The 19,778-nt window shown below is 41.1% G+C and overlaps 2 protein-coding genes across 11 annotated transcripts in view; one reads left to right on the top strand and one right to left on the bottom strand.

The window, feature by feature from the left end:
- The window catches only part of b3gat2 (beta-1,3-glucuronyltransferase 2 (glucuronosyltransferase S)), a 66,917-nt gene extending 60,595 nt beyond the window's left edge, over positions 1–6,322 (top strand). Inside the window, exon 4 of the mRNA XM_071481448.1 lies at positions 3,418–6,322. Coding sequence (XP_071337549.1) covers positions 3,418–3,504 — 87 coding nt within the window. The 3' untranslated portion in view covers positions 3,505–6,322. The remainder of the gene's footprint in view (positions 1–3,417) is intronic.
- A 2,290-nt stretch (positions 6,323–8,612) lies between these two features.
- Positions 8,613–19,778, bottom strand: part of LOC139623308 (stromal membrane-associated protein 1-like) — a 119,299-nt gene continuing 108,133 nt past the window's right edge. For 6 of the 10 annotated variants that reach the window (XM_071481436.1, XM_071481442.1, XM_071481439.1 and 3 more), the window contains 3 exons: positions 18,734–18,926; positions 12,358–12,596; positions 8,613–9,805 (listed from right to left, as the gene is read on the bottom strand). In XM_071481436.1, coding sequence (XP_071337537.1) covers positions 9,659–9,805; positions 12,358–12,596; positions 18,734–18,926 — 579 coding nt within the window. In that variant the 3' untranslated portion in view covers positions 8,613–9,658. Of the gene's footprint in view, positions 9,806–12,357; positions 12,597–18,733; positions 18,927–19,778 lie in introns of those variants that run through there. The other 4 variants (XM_071481445.1, XM_071481446.1, XM_071481438.1 and 1 more) reach the window with 3 other exon arrangements.

Raw genomic sequence — 19,778 nt, 5'->3', positions numbered from 1 at the left:
CAGCCCCATTTTCTCTCTCACTCCATCATTGGGTGGACCACATGGTTTCTTTTGTTTGGTTTGGTTGTACTTTTTATTTTGCACCATGCAACACCACCATTTCACACATCCACTCACTAACACTACTGACCCACTTACTGCCCATTCCATGCATTTACTTGTTCTGTTTGGCTTTCATTTATGTAATTTGTTCTTTATTTCATGGACAACTTTGCCTTTTCACCTCTTTCATCATGGCCTAAGAGCCGGGCCGGGACAATTGTTTGACATTGGCCTTGGAGGGAGATCCTGTGATCTCTGTGCACATCTAGTTAATATAATATAAGGTCTGATTATCAAATATATAAAGTAGTAAGTACAATGTTTTTATAACTCACAGAAATGATGCCAAAGCTATGAACATAAGCCCCAAGTTGCAACTACACTGGAATTTAAGTGTAGCCTCTAATCTGAATGTAATTTGAGGATAAAACTGTAAGCTGTTGCTACCCAGCCGTCCCTCCACTGCCTCTCGACAAATTTCTCCTCCTGATTGGGAGAAACAAGGCTGCCCTCCCCTCATGCTATTAAGAAAAAAAAAGGCTCTAACGTGGTAAAGCTTTTTAACTCCCAGTTGCCTGAGGGAGGAAGAGAAAGAGCGAGCACTGAGAGGTAAAATCAAGTGCAGAGCCATGAGAGAAAAAGCGGATGTGATGAGTGAGGAAAACAGAGAGAGAGAAGTGGGGGGAAGAGAAAGAAAGAGATGTCCAGTGGAACTGGGAGGGCATGCTGGCTGCATAATTCCTGCGCACACACACTCATGCACAGACACGCACACATGCAGTACCAATTTCCCCACAGCTCTGGAGTGATGCTTTAGTGGCTGCTACATTAGCCTTGTTAGATATGCAAAGTGGGCCAATTAGCAGCACAGTGTGCAGGAAGTGACATGTTCCACCTGAAGAAGCTCTGAAACAACGGCAGTGTTCACATCCAGCAATAAATCATGCCTCCGTGAGTCTGTGTGTGTGTGTGTGTGTGTGTGTGTCGCTTTGGACACGAAAATGTCACACACCTGAATTATAGGCTCATTAGCTATGGGCTAAAAACAAAATACTCCTCCTCCAAATAACCTCACTTGAATCTCTGAGGAATGAAATCCAGGAAAATATCAGTCTTTGTGTCCACTGCAGTGTTTTCTCACCAATATATTGCTGTGAAATTGGCTGCAAACACAAGACAAACAGCCGCAGTGAGTCACGTGCTGCTTTTGATTTGATCCATTTCAGGAGGTGTCAGACTCTTTCTCGTGTCAGGGATCCCTCCTGACCGACTGGTGGGCGTCACAATTCAACAGCAGGCGGATACGAGACAATCTCTGTTTCAAAGAATGCAGAAGATATCTCCGAGCATCATCAAGGCATGAAGCTCCTGTAGCTTTAGACAGGCATATTGGCATTTTATTAAAAACCAGACAGTGGTTAGTCATCGCTGTGGCGTGGAGGTTCCCCACACATGTAGCCTCAGGGGTGTAAAAGTCTGCACCTTAAAGGATCACTCTGGTTTCTCTACAAGCTGTGTCTTATTTTATTCATTTGGCTTCATCTGATCCAGGTTGTGTCCAAATTGCAGGCTGCAGCTGTATTGTGGTGACATCAGATGTGTACGTGAGACAGCTAGACTTGTTCAGCTCTTTTCATGTCATTATCGTCACAGGAGAAAATCTTGAGTGTCATTGTGAAGTGCAGATGAAATGACATCTGTTTCTGCTCTTTGCTGATTAACTGGTGGAGCATGATGCTGCTGCTGCTGCTGCTGCTGGTTCACGGCCGCCTCATTTTTGACTTGGGGCTGAACTGGTCTATTCAGATCAGGTCACTAAGTCGCTGTCGGTGACCAGTTGTCCAGCGAGGCAAGAAACACAGGCGGTAATATGATCAGACAGATAGTAAGGAAGTGAACAGTTTAGAGATGATTGAAAACCGCTTCATCTGGACATTCAGTTTTCCCCCGCTTGTGCTCGGCTACAGTGAGTACAGTTGTACAGTTGTGCTCCAGTGAAGGTAACCTGTGCAGTTATGTTCATACTCACTCTTTCTCACCTAAATTGAATGTGTCTTGAGATCTAGCAAATGAATTTCCTCGGGGTTCCCACATGTCCTGGGAAACCTGCAAACAGTTGACCAGTCATGGAAAATACATGGAAAATGAGAGAAACAGTAGAATGACCTGGAAAATATTTTGTTGTCCTAGAAAAATTATTTTGACATCTCCTGTTTTCGAGAAAATTTAAGGTCAGGATCATGTTGATGTGAAGCTAGTTTATGGACGACAGTATTTTGAATAGGCTGCTCTCGGTTCTGTTTGGCATTGCTGTGAACACACCCTGAAGTCATATCACATGTGTGCAGGTTGGATGATTTACTGAAGAATCATTGCTCATTCATTCATCGCTTATAGCTTATTTTAAATCGTTCTTCCAGAGATAGGAAGATATTGGTTTATTGTCATAAAAACATTTGCAGAGCCCATTAAAAAAATTATAATTATGTTTACATCCATGTTTTCTTGCTAGCAGTCTTTCTTTCGTTCTGGTGGCAAATTGCTAAATTCAGTGGTGATCCTAGACCTATTGGTAGATTCAATACAATTTACAGATATTCCCTGAATGCCTCACCTGAAGACTACTAGTAGATGCCACAATTTACAGATATTAACATAACACCTCACCTGCAGGCTATTGGTAGATATAATTTACAGATGTTCCTTGAATGCCTCACATCTAGGCAATTGGTAGATGCTCACTTAGGGGTGTTAGGGCAACAGCAGTGCACTGCACAGTGTCTTTATAGGAGGTTTAAGTGGGTTTATAGTTGTCATTGTAAAATGTGCTGATATGAGGTGACATGAGGGGCCCTTTTTTCCCTTGAGGGCCCCAAACATGTACCTGATGTACCTCTCCTGATGGTGTGCCTCTGGCTACATTTCTGTCGGTCATCTGCAGGAGTGTGAGACTCATGAGATTAGATACAAACAAGATGGTAACATTGCCCACAGCTCTGCAAGTGTTTAAAAACCTGCACAGGGTTAATTGGACTCAGTGTTTGAGCACAATGTTATCATTACTGGAGGGAAAGCTGGCCAGTACGGAAAAAAAAAAAAAAAACAGAATTAATTATCCTTTTACCAGTGTCAGTTTCAGTGTACCATGATTTCCTGAAAACATTTTTCTACTCTGACACACAAAATATCAGGCATCAGCAGCTTTAATCCAAAAAATGTGACCTCAGGTCTTGGGTCTTACACTGTATCAGGAAAGCTCCGTCATCCACTTGAATCTGTGCTGTATTTATCCAAGTAAACCAGCTTGTTCATTCTCTCTCAGTGGCCAACTTTTCCACCGTCAGCAGATTTTCTCATCTTTCTTCTCTTTTTCAGGTGCTGGTTTGGCACACTCGCACAGAGAAACCGCACCTTGCAAATGAGCCCAAACATCGAAAGGACACTGTGGTCATCGAGGTGTGAGAGGGGGAGCCGGGCAGAGGATCCAAAAGCAGAAGCTGATTGCGGCTCCCCATTATCTCTTGGCTGGGTTTAAAGACAGCATCCTGTTTTCTCTCCTTATCGGGTTCATACAATCTGTTCACGACACACACAGACTCTGAGGAGCTGCATGATTTAAGACTTGTGGCTGTCTGTCAAATGTGCTTTGTGAGAACTGGATGGCACCGAATATGTTTGTTTTACAAACTGAGATGAGCTGGACTGTTCATTTTCTCCATCCATGGCTTGCTGATGTAAAAACTGGAATTGAAAAAGAAATGTTAAAAAAAGAAAAAGAAAAAAAAAGCCATGTGTATCATTTTGAAACATTAATGTCATTTTTAATCATTAATGCATCGTCAAATTAACTGTGTTGCTGTGATATGATTACCATAAACAAGGACTATGGTACAGCATATGTTTTATGACAGTGGTATTGTGATTCTGGTGTTTGTCCAAGTTAAAGGATTTTTTTTTTTTTTTTACATCTTGGGAAATATGCTCATTTGCTTTCTTTCTGAAAGTGACATGAAAACATTGGTGTTGATTTCATGTGCTTTAGATACAGAGCTGGAGTCAGGAAGTGGTTACCCAGCTTAGCAAAAAGACTGGAAGCTCTAAAGCTATTAACACAATGTCTCTCATTAATTTAACCCACATATAAATACAGATGTAAAAATGAGAATTTGTGACATTTGAAGGAGCTATCTGTGAGTTTTATCTGCCTCTGAATATAGTTTCTTGTTGGAACTGGGTGGTCGTGATTGTCATTTGATAAGAGCTTCAGCCATCGTTGTGTTTATAATACAACAGGTTATAATAAGTCCTCTGGGCAGTGCTACAACTTTAGGCCAGATTGGAATCAGAAAGTGATGAGACAGGCTGATGAGACAGGCCATGGCTAGCTACTAGCTACTTTGCATGCTAACTTCAGTAGAAGAAAAGGAGCGATAAATATTGGAGTTAACGTTGGTGTTGCTTTCCACCATTGCAGACAGCAACGTTTCTTCTAGACTGGTAAGTAAACATCTGTTCATGCAAATGTTAGCTATGTAGCTTTGGCAAAACTTACATAAACTCCTTTTAAGGGAAGTTATTTGGTTATTTGGGAAAAACATAATGCAACAGGAATGCAACACAAAAGCAAGTGGCAACCTCCAGGGATGAAAAATGAAGCCAACATGGAAGTGAGTGGTCACCTGAGGCTGGCTCCAAAAGTGAGCCAGTCCCCACAGACTCCATGTTACAGCAGAGAGAAACACGTTTACAGCCCGGTACAATAAAACTGTTTTGGTCTCTAGAGCTAATTTCCTCCTTAATTGAGGGTGTGGCCGCTTTGAGTGACAGGTGGGTGAACATATGCTTGCCTCACACACGCCCCACTTCTTTGCCCATTTTCCAATTAGCCAGGAGTTAGGGGCGGAGTCAGGCACTGAATAAATGCCAACGGTGGGGCAGCCCACTCGCTCCTCAGAAACCTGTTGGTGACGTCACAGAGGCTACGTCCATCTTTATTTACAGTCTATGCACAGATGAACTAGACAGATGGAAGAAATATCTCCGACATGTATCTCCCCAGTAAAATCACAAATTGTAATTTTTACTTAACAATATTTTCAACAAACTAGATACAGTGTTAATTAGCTTCAGAGGTGTTGGTAGATGTATTATTTAAAGTAAGAGAGCCAAGCTAGCTGTTCTCCCCTGCCTCCAGTCTTCACCTGAAACTAAACACGTCCTGATTCCAGCTTCGAATCTGACGAACACAAAATTATCACAGTTTTTCTCTTCTCACCCTCGGAAGAAGGAAAGTATTTCTGTTAACTGTGTGTTTCCAACCAGACCTCACGTAACCCTCCACACCTCTCTCACCGAGCAGGTTAAAATGTTGAAAGGGAATTTTTTAACATCAGCTCTTCACTCCTTTTATCACCTGCCAAAAGTTTTAGCTCCATTTGTTCTGGAAGAGCAGCACCTTCTTCATCTTCGTGTTCAAGGTGGCTTGTACCTGTGAAACGCCAATCAGATGCCAACAGAAACAGCATCATTTCCCAGCTCTGGTCTTCTCTGTTGACATTAATTATATTAATGTCTCAAAGTTAATGTGGTAATGATTTATTGATGCCTAAATACTATGTAATTCTGCTTCAATCACCCTGTACTGATCATATATAATGAACTGGAGCAACCGTTGCCGTCGTCTCATCCTGTATGTATGTGAAGTGTGTGATCGGATTCAAATATGGCACATGTGAAGCAACACGCAACATCTCTCCTGACAAACTGCCATCAATAATGTAGCATCTGCGGGCCGACAACAAAGAAAACCTGCCTAACAAGAAAACGCAGCTGCCAGCCGAGGAATAACAACGAACGAGTCGAGTAGATGGGATATAAACCTCACATCAGATGGTTTCACAGCTCTAAAGTGTGAAGAAGCATTTTCTCCGGTGCATTTCAACAGTGGTATTGTGTTAACGCTGAAGTTGAGAGGCGACTGAACATGTGTTGGTGTTTGTTGTACACACAGGAAATAAAAACAGGATTAAATCCAGGATTCAACAGCCTTTATTCCAAATGACCCTCCTGTAAAACTTGGAACAGAAAAAAGGAGCAAACTAAATTTCCAAAAGATAAAACAGTACTTTTACAGTTTAAGAGTCACTGGATAAAGATGAACACAGAAAAAAAATCTTTCTATTTATTATTTTAAAGCACGGAAACCACTTTTATTTTTCTCTGTATTAGGCACCAGAAAATGTAAACACATTGGAAATAAACCTGGAGGACATTAGATTTATTGAATATGTTCATGTGTCGTTCACACTACCCACATGTGTAACAGAGTGCTACAGTTATTGCATGGCAGAGGGACCCTGTGTACACGGACATGAAACTCTGCATCGGCGCGGCAGTGTGATCGTAGCTCTGTGTGTGTGTGTGTGTGTGTGTGTGTTTTGTTCGTTTCTCCTGTCGTTCTTGTTCTTACTCCAAATAAACAAGGATTAGACAGTGATGATTGGACCCATCCAGTGATTTCATACAGGTCCCCTCTCTCCAGCACTGTCCAATCCTGGTCCTCATCCTGCCGGTCTAGCCCTCTGATTGGTCGTCCAGGTTTATTTGCTCATGACTAACTGTGCTTCTCTTGTACTGCACACAACAAAACACCACGATAAAGATGGCGGATGGCAGAACATACGGTTATAGCTTCACATATGGGAGGAGACACATTTTGGGTGTCAAACTGGTCCAGGTTTGAAAAGTATATATATATATATATATATATATATATATATATAATACAAAACAGTTAATGGATTTCCTACCCTGCAGCTGGGAGTGAATTGACAGTTCACTTATCTCTGCTGTTCCCCGACAATGATCTGAGAAGCAAAACCACAACACAGTGAGAGTGTACAGTACAGTACCTGCTCTGCTATTTAAAGTGCAGAAAAGACAAACGGCTGTGATGCCAGCAGTGCTTTAATTTGCCTCGGGGAGCGCAGGGGGAAACGGCTCATTTCAACAAGGAACCGTCTTAACTGGGTCAGAGCCCGGTTTCCACTGAACCCAGCTCGTTTGGTTTTAAAACACTTCAAAACATCACATTGACGCTACCAAAGACATCCAGGGGGACCCAGGGGCCACTCAGCAATTACTGAGACTTAAAGGGAATCCTTGACATTTGGATTTCAGGTTGTTTTAAGCAGCTAGCAGTTTGAGAAACAGGGTTGGATATTTTCTCCTGATGAAAGTACTGATTCTGGGGAACTGGCCAGACAGTGCTGTCACATTAACTGCAGCGTACATATCAATCAGTGGTTCCCACCTTCTCTTGGCCTTTTCAGCAAAGGAATGTTTACTTGCAACCAGGGCAGGGCAACAGATTATTTCGAGTTTTTGTTTGTACAGTATGTCTAAAACGTCTATATTGTGAAAACTTGAGTTATTGCAGCATTTATAAAAAAGCATATTTTCAGTCAAAATGTGGCATGACAGATAGCTGGCTGCACTAGGTGTCTTGAGTTACGACAGTCCCTGAAACTGTGATGTCAATGCTGCAGTTTCCAGGACTGTTGTGACCGTTGGATGGCTAGCTAGCACTAGTCATCCTGTACCAAATCTAGCAGTTGCATTTACAACAGGATTAAACTGAAAAGGGGCTCTACACCCTGATCATGGCTGGTGAAGCTATGGGAGTGAACAGTGCACAATAATTTAGTTTGGTCTGTCTTTGCCATGTAGTCCAATAGTTAGCCAGAGATGCTAGATGAGGCTAATGTCACGCAACACAAACAGTTAGAGCAGATAAATTAGTGAGCAGCCTACTATTATAACTTCACTGAGTGTGTACGCTCGTGAGTTTTCTCAAAGAGTGAGATGAAAAGATAAATAAAGTAGAGAGCTAAAGTCAGGAGGCGATTAACTTGGCTTTACAAACTGCAGGCAGGGTGAAACAGCTCATCTGGTTCTGTGCAGAGTGTGTACAGATATTTGATTGCAGCAGGATATAATGTGTTAATTAGTGAGCATTAGAGGTGCTGGTAGACATATTTCCCTTGCTTCTAGCCTTTATGCAAAGCTAGGCTAAGCTAATCACTGACTTCATTTTGATACCTAGCAGACAAATGTAAGCGTTGTGTCAAACTTCAAACACCCAGCAGTAGAATGAACAAAGGTATTTCCCAAACTATGGAGCTATTCCTTTAATTAGAGAATGTGGTGCTGAATGTCCACAGCTGTGCCAGCGAACCTTTATTTGTTAATAATATTCATAACAATGACAACCTTAGAGCAGTTGTTTCACACATGTAGGTCTTCAAATGTAGATGTTTCCATGATTAAGTCATTTTGAATTTTGGGAGGAAGAGTAGGATGATGTGGTGAAAAAATAAATTAATTAAAAAAAAAAAAAAAAAAAAAAAAAAATATATATATATATATATATATATATATATGTATATATATATATATATATATATATATATATATATATATGTTAGCCTTACTTGTGACCTCCAAGCATTGTTGAAGTTGAGTAGGGTTCAGGGTTAGGGTTAATAAATAGAATAAAAAACAAGAAGTGCTTTTTCTTATTTTCTTTTTTTAATGATCTTGCAAACCCTCAGTTGTACGTTGTGACCCAACCCCGAGGTTAGGAACCACTGGTGTATATGATGTTTACTTTAGAGCTGATCAGTGCCACTGTGGCTGCTGTGGGGGAATAAAACTTAACCTGAAGTGGTTGTAATGAGTTTGACTGTTTGACTTAATCCTCAGAACATTTTACAGTTCTGGGAAAAATTATGTGACAATGACTCAGTGAATCAGTGCAAAACAACATCTACTGTATAAGCAGCAATAAACCCATGTCAGTCAAACCCTATGCTATTCAGCGAATAAACTTCACAGGTACTGTTAAGTAAAGGGAGAACCTCATCTCCAGATCATTTCACCTGACAGACTGACAAATAAAATTCAAACCAAAGTTGTCGAGAATCAAAGCATCAACTTCTCTCCTATGGCTCTGAAAAAGTGAGGGGTTCACATTATATTCACATAGATACAGTACTGCTGAGACGATTATCTGCTACAAGGCTTGGCTCGCCTTACAGAGAGGGGGAGGGGAAGGGAGAGGAGGGGGTGTTACAATTTACACAGCAGAGAGAGGGGAGAGGGCAGGGTAGCGTAAACCAACCACAAGATAGCCATATCTACTGTACGCATTGAAAGACTATTCACAAACTATCCATTCTGGTAATGATACAATAATATAACTAGGACTAATAGGACTTGGAGTTACTGGTCCAGCAGCGTTCTTTTTTGTTATCCTGTGTTTGTCTCTTCAGACATGAACAACTAAAGGAAATCAAAAAAGAAGAGGCAAATTGAATTAAGACATGACAGCTGCCAGTCTCTCTTTTTTTTTCCACTTCACCCAGTGTGATGTCATCTTGGTTTTTTGAAGTAACGATGAAGGTGTATATGGTGTGTGGGGAGGGATTTAGGGCAGTCAAACTACCCCTGCTGTGCGTTTTTTTATCCAGAGCTAAAAGGAGACGGGTGAGTCAGGGGCAGATTTGGCTGTTTTGGTGCCATGTGACTGCCCCATGTTTTCCCCCACTCATCCTCGTCACTTCCACAGCTGGGTGCTGAGGGTCTGGCCAGAAGAATTCGGTGGAGCTGCGGGCCAACCGGCTGCGGGGGCGCCTGACTGGTTGAAAGTGCCTGGCGTCGGGCCTCCACCGCTCATAGCCATGCCTGACATCTGCTGGGTCATCTGAGTGAGAAAAGAAAGGCAGAGAGAGGAGGAAGGTCAGTGTTAGCAAAAAGAGACAGGAGCATATTCCCTCATCCCACAGGTGAGAGGGGTGGGCTGGGGGGGCGGGGGCTGACTCTTCATGCTTTAATTCCACTCCCATACCTCCATGCCTCGCTTTTTACCTTCACTTCTGCTCTTAAAGGCCTTTGAGTGTCCCCAGCTTCCTGCCCTCTCTCCCCCTTCTCCCCACTTCCCTGTTCACCTCCCAATTCCTCGCCCCCCTGCCACCCCCCACTCACCCTCTTCCTTCCATTCTGTCTTATCTATTATGAATGTGCTTTGGTGCAGCGCTATTCGCTTATCTGGTCATCTGAGAGCTGTATGTGTGTGTGTGTGTGTGTGTGTGTGTGTGTGTGTCAGCCAGGCTTAGGCACACAGGATGTGCAACCAAATGCTCATACATCCATTCACCATTCCATTACATCTCACTGCACAACGTGCACACACACATCTCGTCATCCACCTCATGCCTTGACCATCCGAAGGTGGTGTCATATGTATATGTGTGTGTGTGTGTGTGTGTGTGTGTGTGTGTGTGTGTGTCTGTGTCTCAGTGGTAATTTACGATCTCTCATTAACCTTCCAAGCTGGATATATGGTGTGTGTGTGTTTGAGCAGCAGTCTTATGAAGGGGAAGCTCTAAAACAGATGTGCTGACAGGTCTCCCAGCACTGATCCAGTATAGATGAGTAAAAAAGGAAATAAGTTAATTTATTTATACAGTACTTTTCACAGAAACAAGTCACAGAGTGCTTTACAGATTCACATAAAAAGCACAAAAAACTAAGATCACAAATATGAAATGAAATATATCAGCAGACCTTAAGGGTGCAGGCAGACAGTTCTATGGTTTAGGTGCTACAGCCTCAACAGCTCAATCACCACAGGTCCTTGACAGTACATTTAGATTATTAGACCTAAGAGAGCGAGCTGATGAATGATGGGGAAGTAGATCAGCCACATAAGCAAGAGCTTGACCATCCAGTGCTCTGTATGCAAGAATTAGAATTTTAAACTGGATCCTTTATGCAGCAGGGCCAGTGAAGGGATGTGAGTATGGGGGTGATATGAGACTGTCTATTTGACCTAGTGAGTCGTCTTGCAGCAGCATTCTGAGTTGCCTGCAGATGATCAAGGGTGCACATACTAAGCAAGAATAAAAGTGCATTAGAATAACCAATACAGGGAGACATAAAGACGTGTGCGGGCATCTCTAATTCTGCATTTGAAACTGATGGTCTCAGTTAACTGATATTTCTTATGTGGAAAAAAACAAGATGTGGTCAGCTGCTTAATGTTGGTGCCAAACACCAAGGACTGATCATTATGCAAGTTGGGGTGGTTGGCAGAGAGAAGATGTCCAATACTTTGCTTGATCATGAGGGGAACCTTTTCTGGAGCAACAACCACACCTGTTGTCTTATCCGCACTGAGCTTTGAGAAATATTCCACCGTCCTGTTATAAAAGCCTTTAGACAGTTCTGAGCTTAGTTAACATATAAGCCTGATAGGTTTGAATGAGAAGATGTAAACCAGTCTATGGTACCAATAACCAATACGATGCTTGACATGCCCACCCGGTCACACAGCCTCTTAATCAGGATATGATGGTGTACTGTGTCAAACGCACCCTTTAGCAGAGCAGTTTCAGTGCTGTTTCCGAAACCCAGACTGAAATCATAGATATTCTGCCTCTCCAACACAGTGGTGAGTTATTTGGTCACAATCTTTTCTAAAACTGTTGACAAAAATGGGAGTCAGATACAGGTTTGTAGTTCTTGGGGACAGCAAGATCTAAGTTATGTTTCTTTAAAAATGGACTAAGAAATAAGAAACTTATTACAATCAATGACGGGTAGAGGGGGACGATGATTAACAGCGTCCAATAAAATCTTAGGAAGAAGACATGATGTTTCCCAAGTAAGTCATCTCAACATGGTTGCATGTTTTTCAATGACTCTGCACCGCTCCTTGTGTTTCTCCCACCGAATGGAGGTGAATTTATTATACACTTGCTTATTATTTCATGGCACGAGGGACAAAAGTAACTTGGCAGAATTTAAGAACTAAAAAAAAAGATACATTATAGTATTATACAATAACCCTGGTTCTAAAAAAGACTGACTAGTTGTTTAAAGCTGCTCCTCCTGGGCTTTTAAAGAGGCTGAAGGGGTCAGGATATTACAGCACTGGGCTTTGCACAGACTTAGAGAGCAGAATGTTGTGTAAGACCATATATTAACTTTTAGGACCTGGATAATGGAACTGTTTCACAGGAAAGAGAAAGAGTCATAGAAGAAAAAGTCACTGTATTTATGACCATATTATTGAGGTTATTAGAAACACGGTAAACATTTAAGTTTGCTTCTTAAAAGATTAATGAGCAGAGAAAGTGGAGTGGAACTACAAGGAGCTAAACATTTAAATGAATTAATCATGACCATAAAATGAATTAATCACCATTTTACTGTATGTTTTAGACACATACTGTATATGTATTAGTGCGTTACCTGGCTCATATTCCATTGTCCTGGCTGCTGTCCCTGCTGCATGTTGTACATGTTCTGTCCTTGGTTGGCTGTCATCACACCCTGCTGCTGCATGCCCATGTAGCCCCCATTGGACAGAGCCATGCCAGACATCATGGCCCCCCCACCCATCATGTTGGTGGGTGGGATGGCTCCACCCATTCCAGGGGTGAAGCCCTGTGGAGTGAACTGCATTTGAGGCTGGCCCATGTACATACCTGCTGGAGTAAAGACACATCACATTAACAACTGAGCAGACAGTCTTTATAGCTGAACATAAAAGGGAAGTGATCGATGTGAAGAAAATAAGTTGGCTTGCAATCAAGCTGCTATTAATCCAGTTTTGCTTCGACTCACAAAAAACTACAGCACAAATGGAAAAGTAATTAATTACAGAAGAATCACCACCTCATGGTTGTATCCCTCTGCCCACCAGCCAAGTTGCAGGAAATATGATCACAATCTCCCCTTCCTCAGTTACAGCGTTAAACATTAGGTGTTTTTGTTTTATGATGTCACAGTGAAGTTGACCTTTGACCTTTTGAATATAAAATGTCATCATTTCATTTTATCCTTATAGACATTTGAGATAAATTATGTCATAATTAGCTTATGAATTTGTGTTATAGTCAAAAACCTGTTTTGTGAGGTCACAGTGACGTTGACCTTTGACCTATGACCACCAAAATCTAACTCAAAGTTCATACTTGAGTGTAAATGAATGTTTGAAGAAGTTCTCTCAAGGCGCTACTGAGCTGTTATCTGTCTGTCCCTCCCATTATAGAATGGGACGGACATAATGCCTCTGTGCTGGTTAAGGGTGTCAAACTTCCACACAACCCATTTATAACAAAACACTTTAAAACACTGTGTCTGTGCAGTGAAGATGGGGAGAGGTTCACCACTCTGTGAAAGACTGTGCGGGCAAATAGTGCAACAATTTAAGAAAAATTTTCCTCCAGAAAATTGCAAAGACTTTGGGAATTTCAGCATCTACGGTTCATAATATCATTAAAAGATTCAGAGAATCCAGAGAAATCTCTGTAGGCACAGGAACAAAGCTGAAAACCAATATTGGATGGTCGTGACCTTCAGGTCCTAAGGCAGCACTGCATTAAAAACAGACACGATTCTATAGTGGAAATCACTGCATGGGCTCAGGAACACTTCTGAAAACTATTGTCTGTGAACAGTTTGTTGCTTCAACCACAAATGCAGGTTGAAACTCTACCATCCAAAGAAGAAATCATATCTAACCATGATCCAGAAACGTCACCAACTTCTCTGGGCCCGAGCTCATTTAAGATGGTCTGAGGTGAAATGGAAAACTGTCCTGTGGTCTGATGAATCAAAATTTCAAATTCTTTTTGGAAGTCATGGACCCCTCATCCTCCGGGCTACAGAGGAGAGGGACCATCCAGCTTGTTATCAGTGCTCACAGTTCAAAAGCCAGCAGGGTATAGGGGGTATTAGTGCCTATGGCTTGGGTAGCTTGCACATCTGGGAAGGCTCCATTAATGCTGGGCAGTATATACAGGTTTTGGAGCAACATATGCTGCCATCCAGACAACGTCTGCTTCAGAGAAGGCCTTGTGTATTTCAGCAAGACAATGTCAAACCACATTCTGAGAGTATTACAGCATGGCTCCGTAGTAGAAGAGTCCGGACTCTAAACTGGCCTGTCTGCAGTCCAGACCTGTCACCCACTGAAAACATCTGGAGCATCATGAATGAAAAATACAACAAAGGAGACCCCGAACTGTTGAGCAGCTGAAATCCTATATCAGGCAAGAACAGTACATTTCACTTTCAAAACTCCAGCAGCTGATCTTCTCAGAGTGTTGTTAAAAGAAGAGGTGATGAACACAGGGGTAAACATGACCCTGTCCCAACTTTTTTGAAACATATTGCTGGCATCAAATTCAAATTGATCAAATATTTTTCATAAAACAATAAAATTTCTCAGTTTCAACATTTGATATGTTGTCTTTGTTCTATTTTCACTTATATATGGGTTTATATGATTTACACATCATCACATTCTGTTTTTATTTACATTTTACACAGTGTCCCAACTTTTTTGGAAGCAGGGTTGTAAATGAAATTCAAATATAAAATACAAAATAAAAAGTCAGTCAGTCCACCATTTCTGTGGGATTCAAATTTCATTGTTTCCTTTTTTTCTCACCAAATGCCATATCACAGCTGTATTCAGTTACTGTTCGTGCTAATAGAATATTTACTACATTTTATTGTGAAACAGCCACAGTAAATGCAGTGTATATGGCACCGGGGTTAACCCTTAATAAATCAAGACATGGTCATTCTTGGTGATTTTTATCAGCGGATCAGTGTAAATATTGCAGGAAAGGAATATAACAAGTAGTGACCTGCAGCAGGTGTCAGACTCAGGCCACAGTGGGAACAGCTGCTGTGTGCAAGACAACTCACACAGGGTGCAGCATGATAACCACATCATAGATGCTCACATGATGATGGGACTTTTGCTTTTAATAAAACATTGTTATGACCTAGCCCATGGTTTGTCTGGCTGCTAAACACACACACACACATTTCTGACAGAGGAGCTGATCAGGTTTGCTGCTAAGACTAGTCAATACATTTCTAGAGAAACTCTTGAAAAATGCACTTACATCAGAAGTTTAAAGTAAACTGAGATTAAAATCTTAAGAACTTTACCATTAAAGTCAGTTTATGTAAATGCAAAACTAATTTCACAATCAACAAATACATGAAAATGAAAACATTAGACCAACCAAAGTTGAAGTTTGCATGATTTCAACACAATAAGAAGCGACAACACTTCTTATTACTGCATCTAAAGATTAATCAAAAGCTGCAGAATGAGATATTTTCATTCAAACATATCAGCGCTGCATCAGACCACTGTGGGAAACTGATAAGTGGAGAACATAAAGCACAGATTTATCAGTGTTTTTGGAGGAAAGACCTAAAGGAGCAACGAGGAGATAACTTCTTTAAAAAAGGCGAAAACAAACTCTGATATCAGACAGATGTGCTCGCGGCGTGTGGACATGTTAGAGACCACCTGCTCATACTGAAATATTTCTCTTTTAGCACATGTCCGAAAAAAGTTTTACAATTCTGGATTGGTACAGATTCAAAGTGGAAATCAATAAAAGCGCCATGTATTAATGGAGTTCATCCGAGTTTTCTGACATTTTGAAAATTGTGTTATTCGGTCCACTTAGAGCCACATCCGTCCTGGTACAATAAGAAGAGGCACCCACGGCCATGCAGGCACACACAGAGCACTACACACACGATGGAAGTGAGTGATTTGGCGCATTAGCCTGGTAAGGTTCTTTTGGCTTTGATCTCCATCAGCATTTATTTGGATTCAGAGAGGACAATAAAGCAACAGAAAACCCTTCATCCTGATTTCCACTCTAATCCTCCACACACATCAGTGTCATCGCGCTGCAACATATCGATATTCACATGTGCCTGCTGTGCAAATCTGCTGCCTCCCATCCACCATTCAGCAAAACATGTAACACTAATGCTTTTCCACACACTGCATACATGCTCAGGTCCATGTACAGTGTGTGAATGTATGAACCTCCACCCACTCACACATAAACAGTCTTGGCACTTCAGTCTTTACTCATAATAACTGTGAGATGAGTGCGAATCTGCAGACACTTCTCTATTTTTACTGCTGCGCTGGGACTCTGGTAAATGCAGCCTGGAGTGGACCTGCCTGCTTTTCAGCACGCTGACCTTTCATCTGCCTCTCTCTGCTCCATTTTTATGATGTATCTTTCCTCTCATGTGTGTGTCTGTGCAAGTGTGTAGGTGTGCGTCTCTGTGTGCGTACAAAGGCCTACGTCTGAGTGTGCTCTCTAGTACTTACACAGTATGCTGCATATTTTTTCCTTGCTTATGAGGCACTATGTGTAGAGTGTCTGCTTGTATTCTACGTGTATGAAGGTGTTTGGTCTGTCAGTGCAGGAGTTCAAATTAATGGCTGTTCTTTAGGATCCTCACTGCAGCAACTACCATTTATTTTCTGTTGAGCAAGGCACTATTCAACTGTTTTTTTACATCACAAAGACAAAAATCAAACAATACAATGTGTTCCCTCTAACCGGCCCCAAAGGGGTCACAAGGTAAATCTGAGAGCTCATTAGATCAGTTTTCAACCTTTTCCAACTCACGGCCCTCTTCAAAAATCTAAAAAAAATACTGGTGGCCCACATCCAACCCCATCATAATACAGAAAATAATATGTTTTTGCACTTTTTATTTGAGTGGTAAAACTCAAACATTCAGGACTGAACTGAAAGCAGGGGAAACATGTAGGAAACATGTAGCTCAGTTTTTCTCTTTTGTTTGATGGGGAGGGCACTTCTCGAGTCTCTTGACTCCCTTTCCTTTTAACCCTTCCTGTTTCTAACCATCTATCCATTTTGCCATGGACAAAATCTTTGAGTGTGCAACCAGCCTGAGATAACACACAAGTATCTGATGTGGTCCAACGGTGACAACATAACAGTTGCTATCGTTGGGTTCTCACAGTGACAGACCTTAATATGAGAAAAAAAAATAGGAGTTGTTGAATATTTTTAGGATTGATATTGATATTTAAGGATAGTTTTGTTTAAAAACATTTAAAAAGGTTATTTATATTTTGATTATTTATATAATTACATATTTTCACCTAAATTGTTCTGTTTTGCAAATGATTTGTCGGCCCATTTGCAATACCTTTGCGGTCCACAGGTTGGGAACCACTGCACCAGATGATTCCAGGGACAGTAAAGAAGAAAAACATCCTGTATACATCCTATACAACCTATGTTCATACAGATTTTCTCTAGTCTTTGTTTTTCTAAAACAAACTGTGATTGTGAAATTCTGGGAGGTTTTAGTTTTACCTAACAACATAAAATGATAATTTATTCAAATTAATCAACCTGAGAAGGGAAAACCAGTATTTGGTTTTACTGCTAACACCTCATAAACATAATGCAACCTGTGACAATGGGGGCCACCAGCAGACTTTGGTTTATTTTCTCAAAGGGGTTGAGGCCTAAGCCAAAACAGTCAGGACCTGGTGTTCTACATTTTCATGCTACGTGTCTGTAAAGGTGAAGCAAGAATTAATTTTGGGTTTATTCTACAAACAAATTCTTATAGTGTAGCAGGAATCTACTCGAAGAATAGACTGACTACCCAGATGATAGCTGTAGCTAGCTAGCAACAAACACATTAACAGTGTATGCACGGTGACTGTGTGCAGACTTTATTTGACATCTCAGCCTCAAAAACCCATAATCTCCACTTGTTTTTTTTTTCCTTTTTCCCTCCAGTTTGACTGAGACTTCCTGATATCTCTGTGCGTTTATGAAACAGAGACGTAAACAAAGCAGCTAAGATTTTGCTCTATTTGAAACATTTTCAAGTTATGTGGACACTCCATTTGCACCACCCAGGGCAAATTCACACCTGTTTGCAGCCACTTCTATCTGCAGTGGTGCTGCTTTTAATGACAGCTGCCTATTTACACATCCAGCACAGAGAAAATTAGCATTAATTCAGAGCTCTGTTTCTGGGAACTCAACAGAATTAAAGTCAATACTGACTGTGCTTTTATCTCTGTTTTTGACTCCACCAACTCCTAAACTACGTTGACTTGCTAATATAACAACTTTGTCTGTCTGTTGTTTGGTGCTGGGCAGTAACATACAGAAGGCTAAAGGAGCATTTCTGCTGAAAAGAGCTGCCTGAAAAAAACAAAAACAAAGCAATTAACAATAATATAATAATTAATGTGATGTGATGATAATGACTGATTCCCCTGCAACTAATTGTTACAGTCATTATTAATATGAAAATATTAATTAGTGCAGCTTTAACATTTGCTGCACATTGAGTCTAAAAACATCATAATACTGTTGATCAAGATGAGGCCAGTGTCCATATAGCAGGTCTCAGCAACGGGTTGGGGGATGGACTGGTATACTGTTGGGGAAGATGTTACCTGGTGTGGTTTGTTAAATGCTGTATCTGTAAACTGTGACAGTGCTAGTTGAGAAGTCAGATGCCAACAACAGAAATTTAAAGGTTCATTTTTTAACAATAAACCTACAAGCTTTTGCACTTTGGGGTTTGAACCTGTAGTTGAACAGACTGTGGAGGACAGAGACTCACCATAAGTTTCCAGATGCCATGCATGTTCTAATCACACCACTCTTATGGCAAAATTAATCACAACAAAGGAGTAAATGTTGCAGAGCTTAAATTAACTTCCAACCTGGAGAACGCAGGGTTAATAAAAATGCTGCGTGCAGTGTGTGTGTGTGTGTGTTACCTTGTCCTGGAGCAGGCTGTTGCTGGCTCTGCGGCTGACTGCCCACTGAGCTGCTGGCATACAGAGACAGGATGGAGTCTTTAGATAAGAGCTTCTTCTCCTCTGCCTTCGTGGTGGTAGTGGTGGAGGTAGAGGAGGAGGCAGAGGAGGAGGTGGAGGGGTCCGCCTGTGGAGGTGCTGGACTGGAACTAGACTGTGATGGAGACAGATGGGGGGAGGGGATGAAGAGAGATATCATAAAATTTGAATGATTTCATCCAAACATTTTTAATGTCATGACTATTCGTTCAACTTGTGCATGTTGAGTTGATTATGTCAGTAGCTGGTTGATACTAATGCCCGTGCCTCAGTTTTGGAAAACAAAATTATACTTTTTTTTACTATAAATTCTTAAACATTGGCTGCATTTGTCATATTTTATTAAGTCATCTCTCTGCTTTCTGACCTGCTCCATGTTTATGCTGTTTATTGTTGATGCTTTTCTTGATAAATTCAGTATAATAAATAAATTATAAATATACATTTTCACAGCACTTTACTTTGCCGTTCTTTTGATTAGTGTTGGGCTTCTGTCAATGAAACACTTCCCATTCCTCAAAGGGCACATTCCCTTTCCAGGTGTGTTTTTAATCTGCAGTGGGTGTTGAGTTTCACAGTAACTGAAAGAATGACAAAGTAGAAATTAGATTAAATTGTGGGGGAAAAAAAGTAGAGGCAGTGGTAGGTATTATAAATTATTGTGCAAATATGTTTTTTTTTGTTTTGTTTTTTCTTTGTTAAATATGTCATATTGTGCAATCACAAGTAGTAGTAGTATATGTGGGCGGGGTTTGGCTCAGGGTGGTGACTGCTTTGTTGTGACATCACAAAGTCCCAGAAGTCCTGACGGCTGGTTTTAAGGCTCAGTTTCTGAATACAGGCTGTGTGCATTTCTCTGTGGACTGAGGCTTTGATACTTTCACAGTATTAATATAGAACCTAGACCTGCTTTATAATCACAAACACATGGACATCTACGTTTATACAATATGGGATATTTAATTCT

This window comes from Trachinotus anak, unplaced genomic scaffold (assembly GCF_046630095.1).
Source record: "Trachinotus anak isolate AG129_WGS33_773 ecotype Australia unplaced genomic scaffold, CSIRO_AGI_Tana_v1 ptg000007l, whole genome shotgun sequence".
In the NCBI taxonomy this organism is placed as follows: domain Eukaryota; kingdom Metazoa; phylum Chordata; class Actinopteri; order Carangiformes; family Carangidae; genus Trachinotus; species Trachinotus anak.
This window is presented reverse-complemented; position numbering and strand designations above follow the sequence as displayed.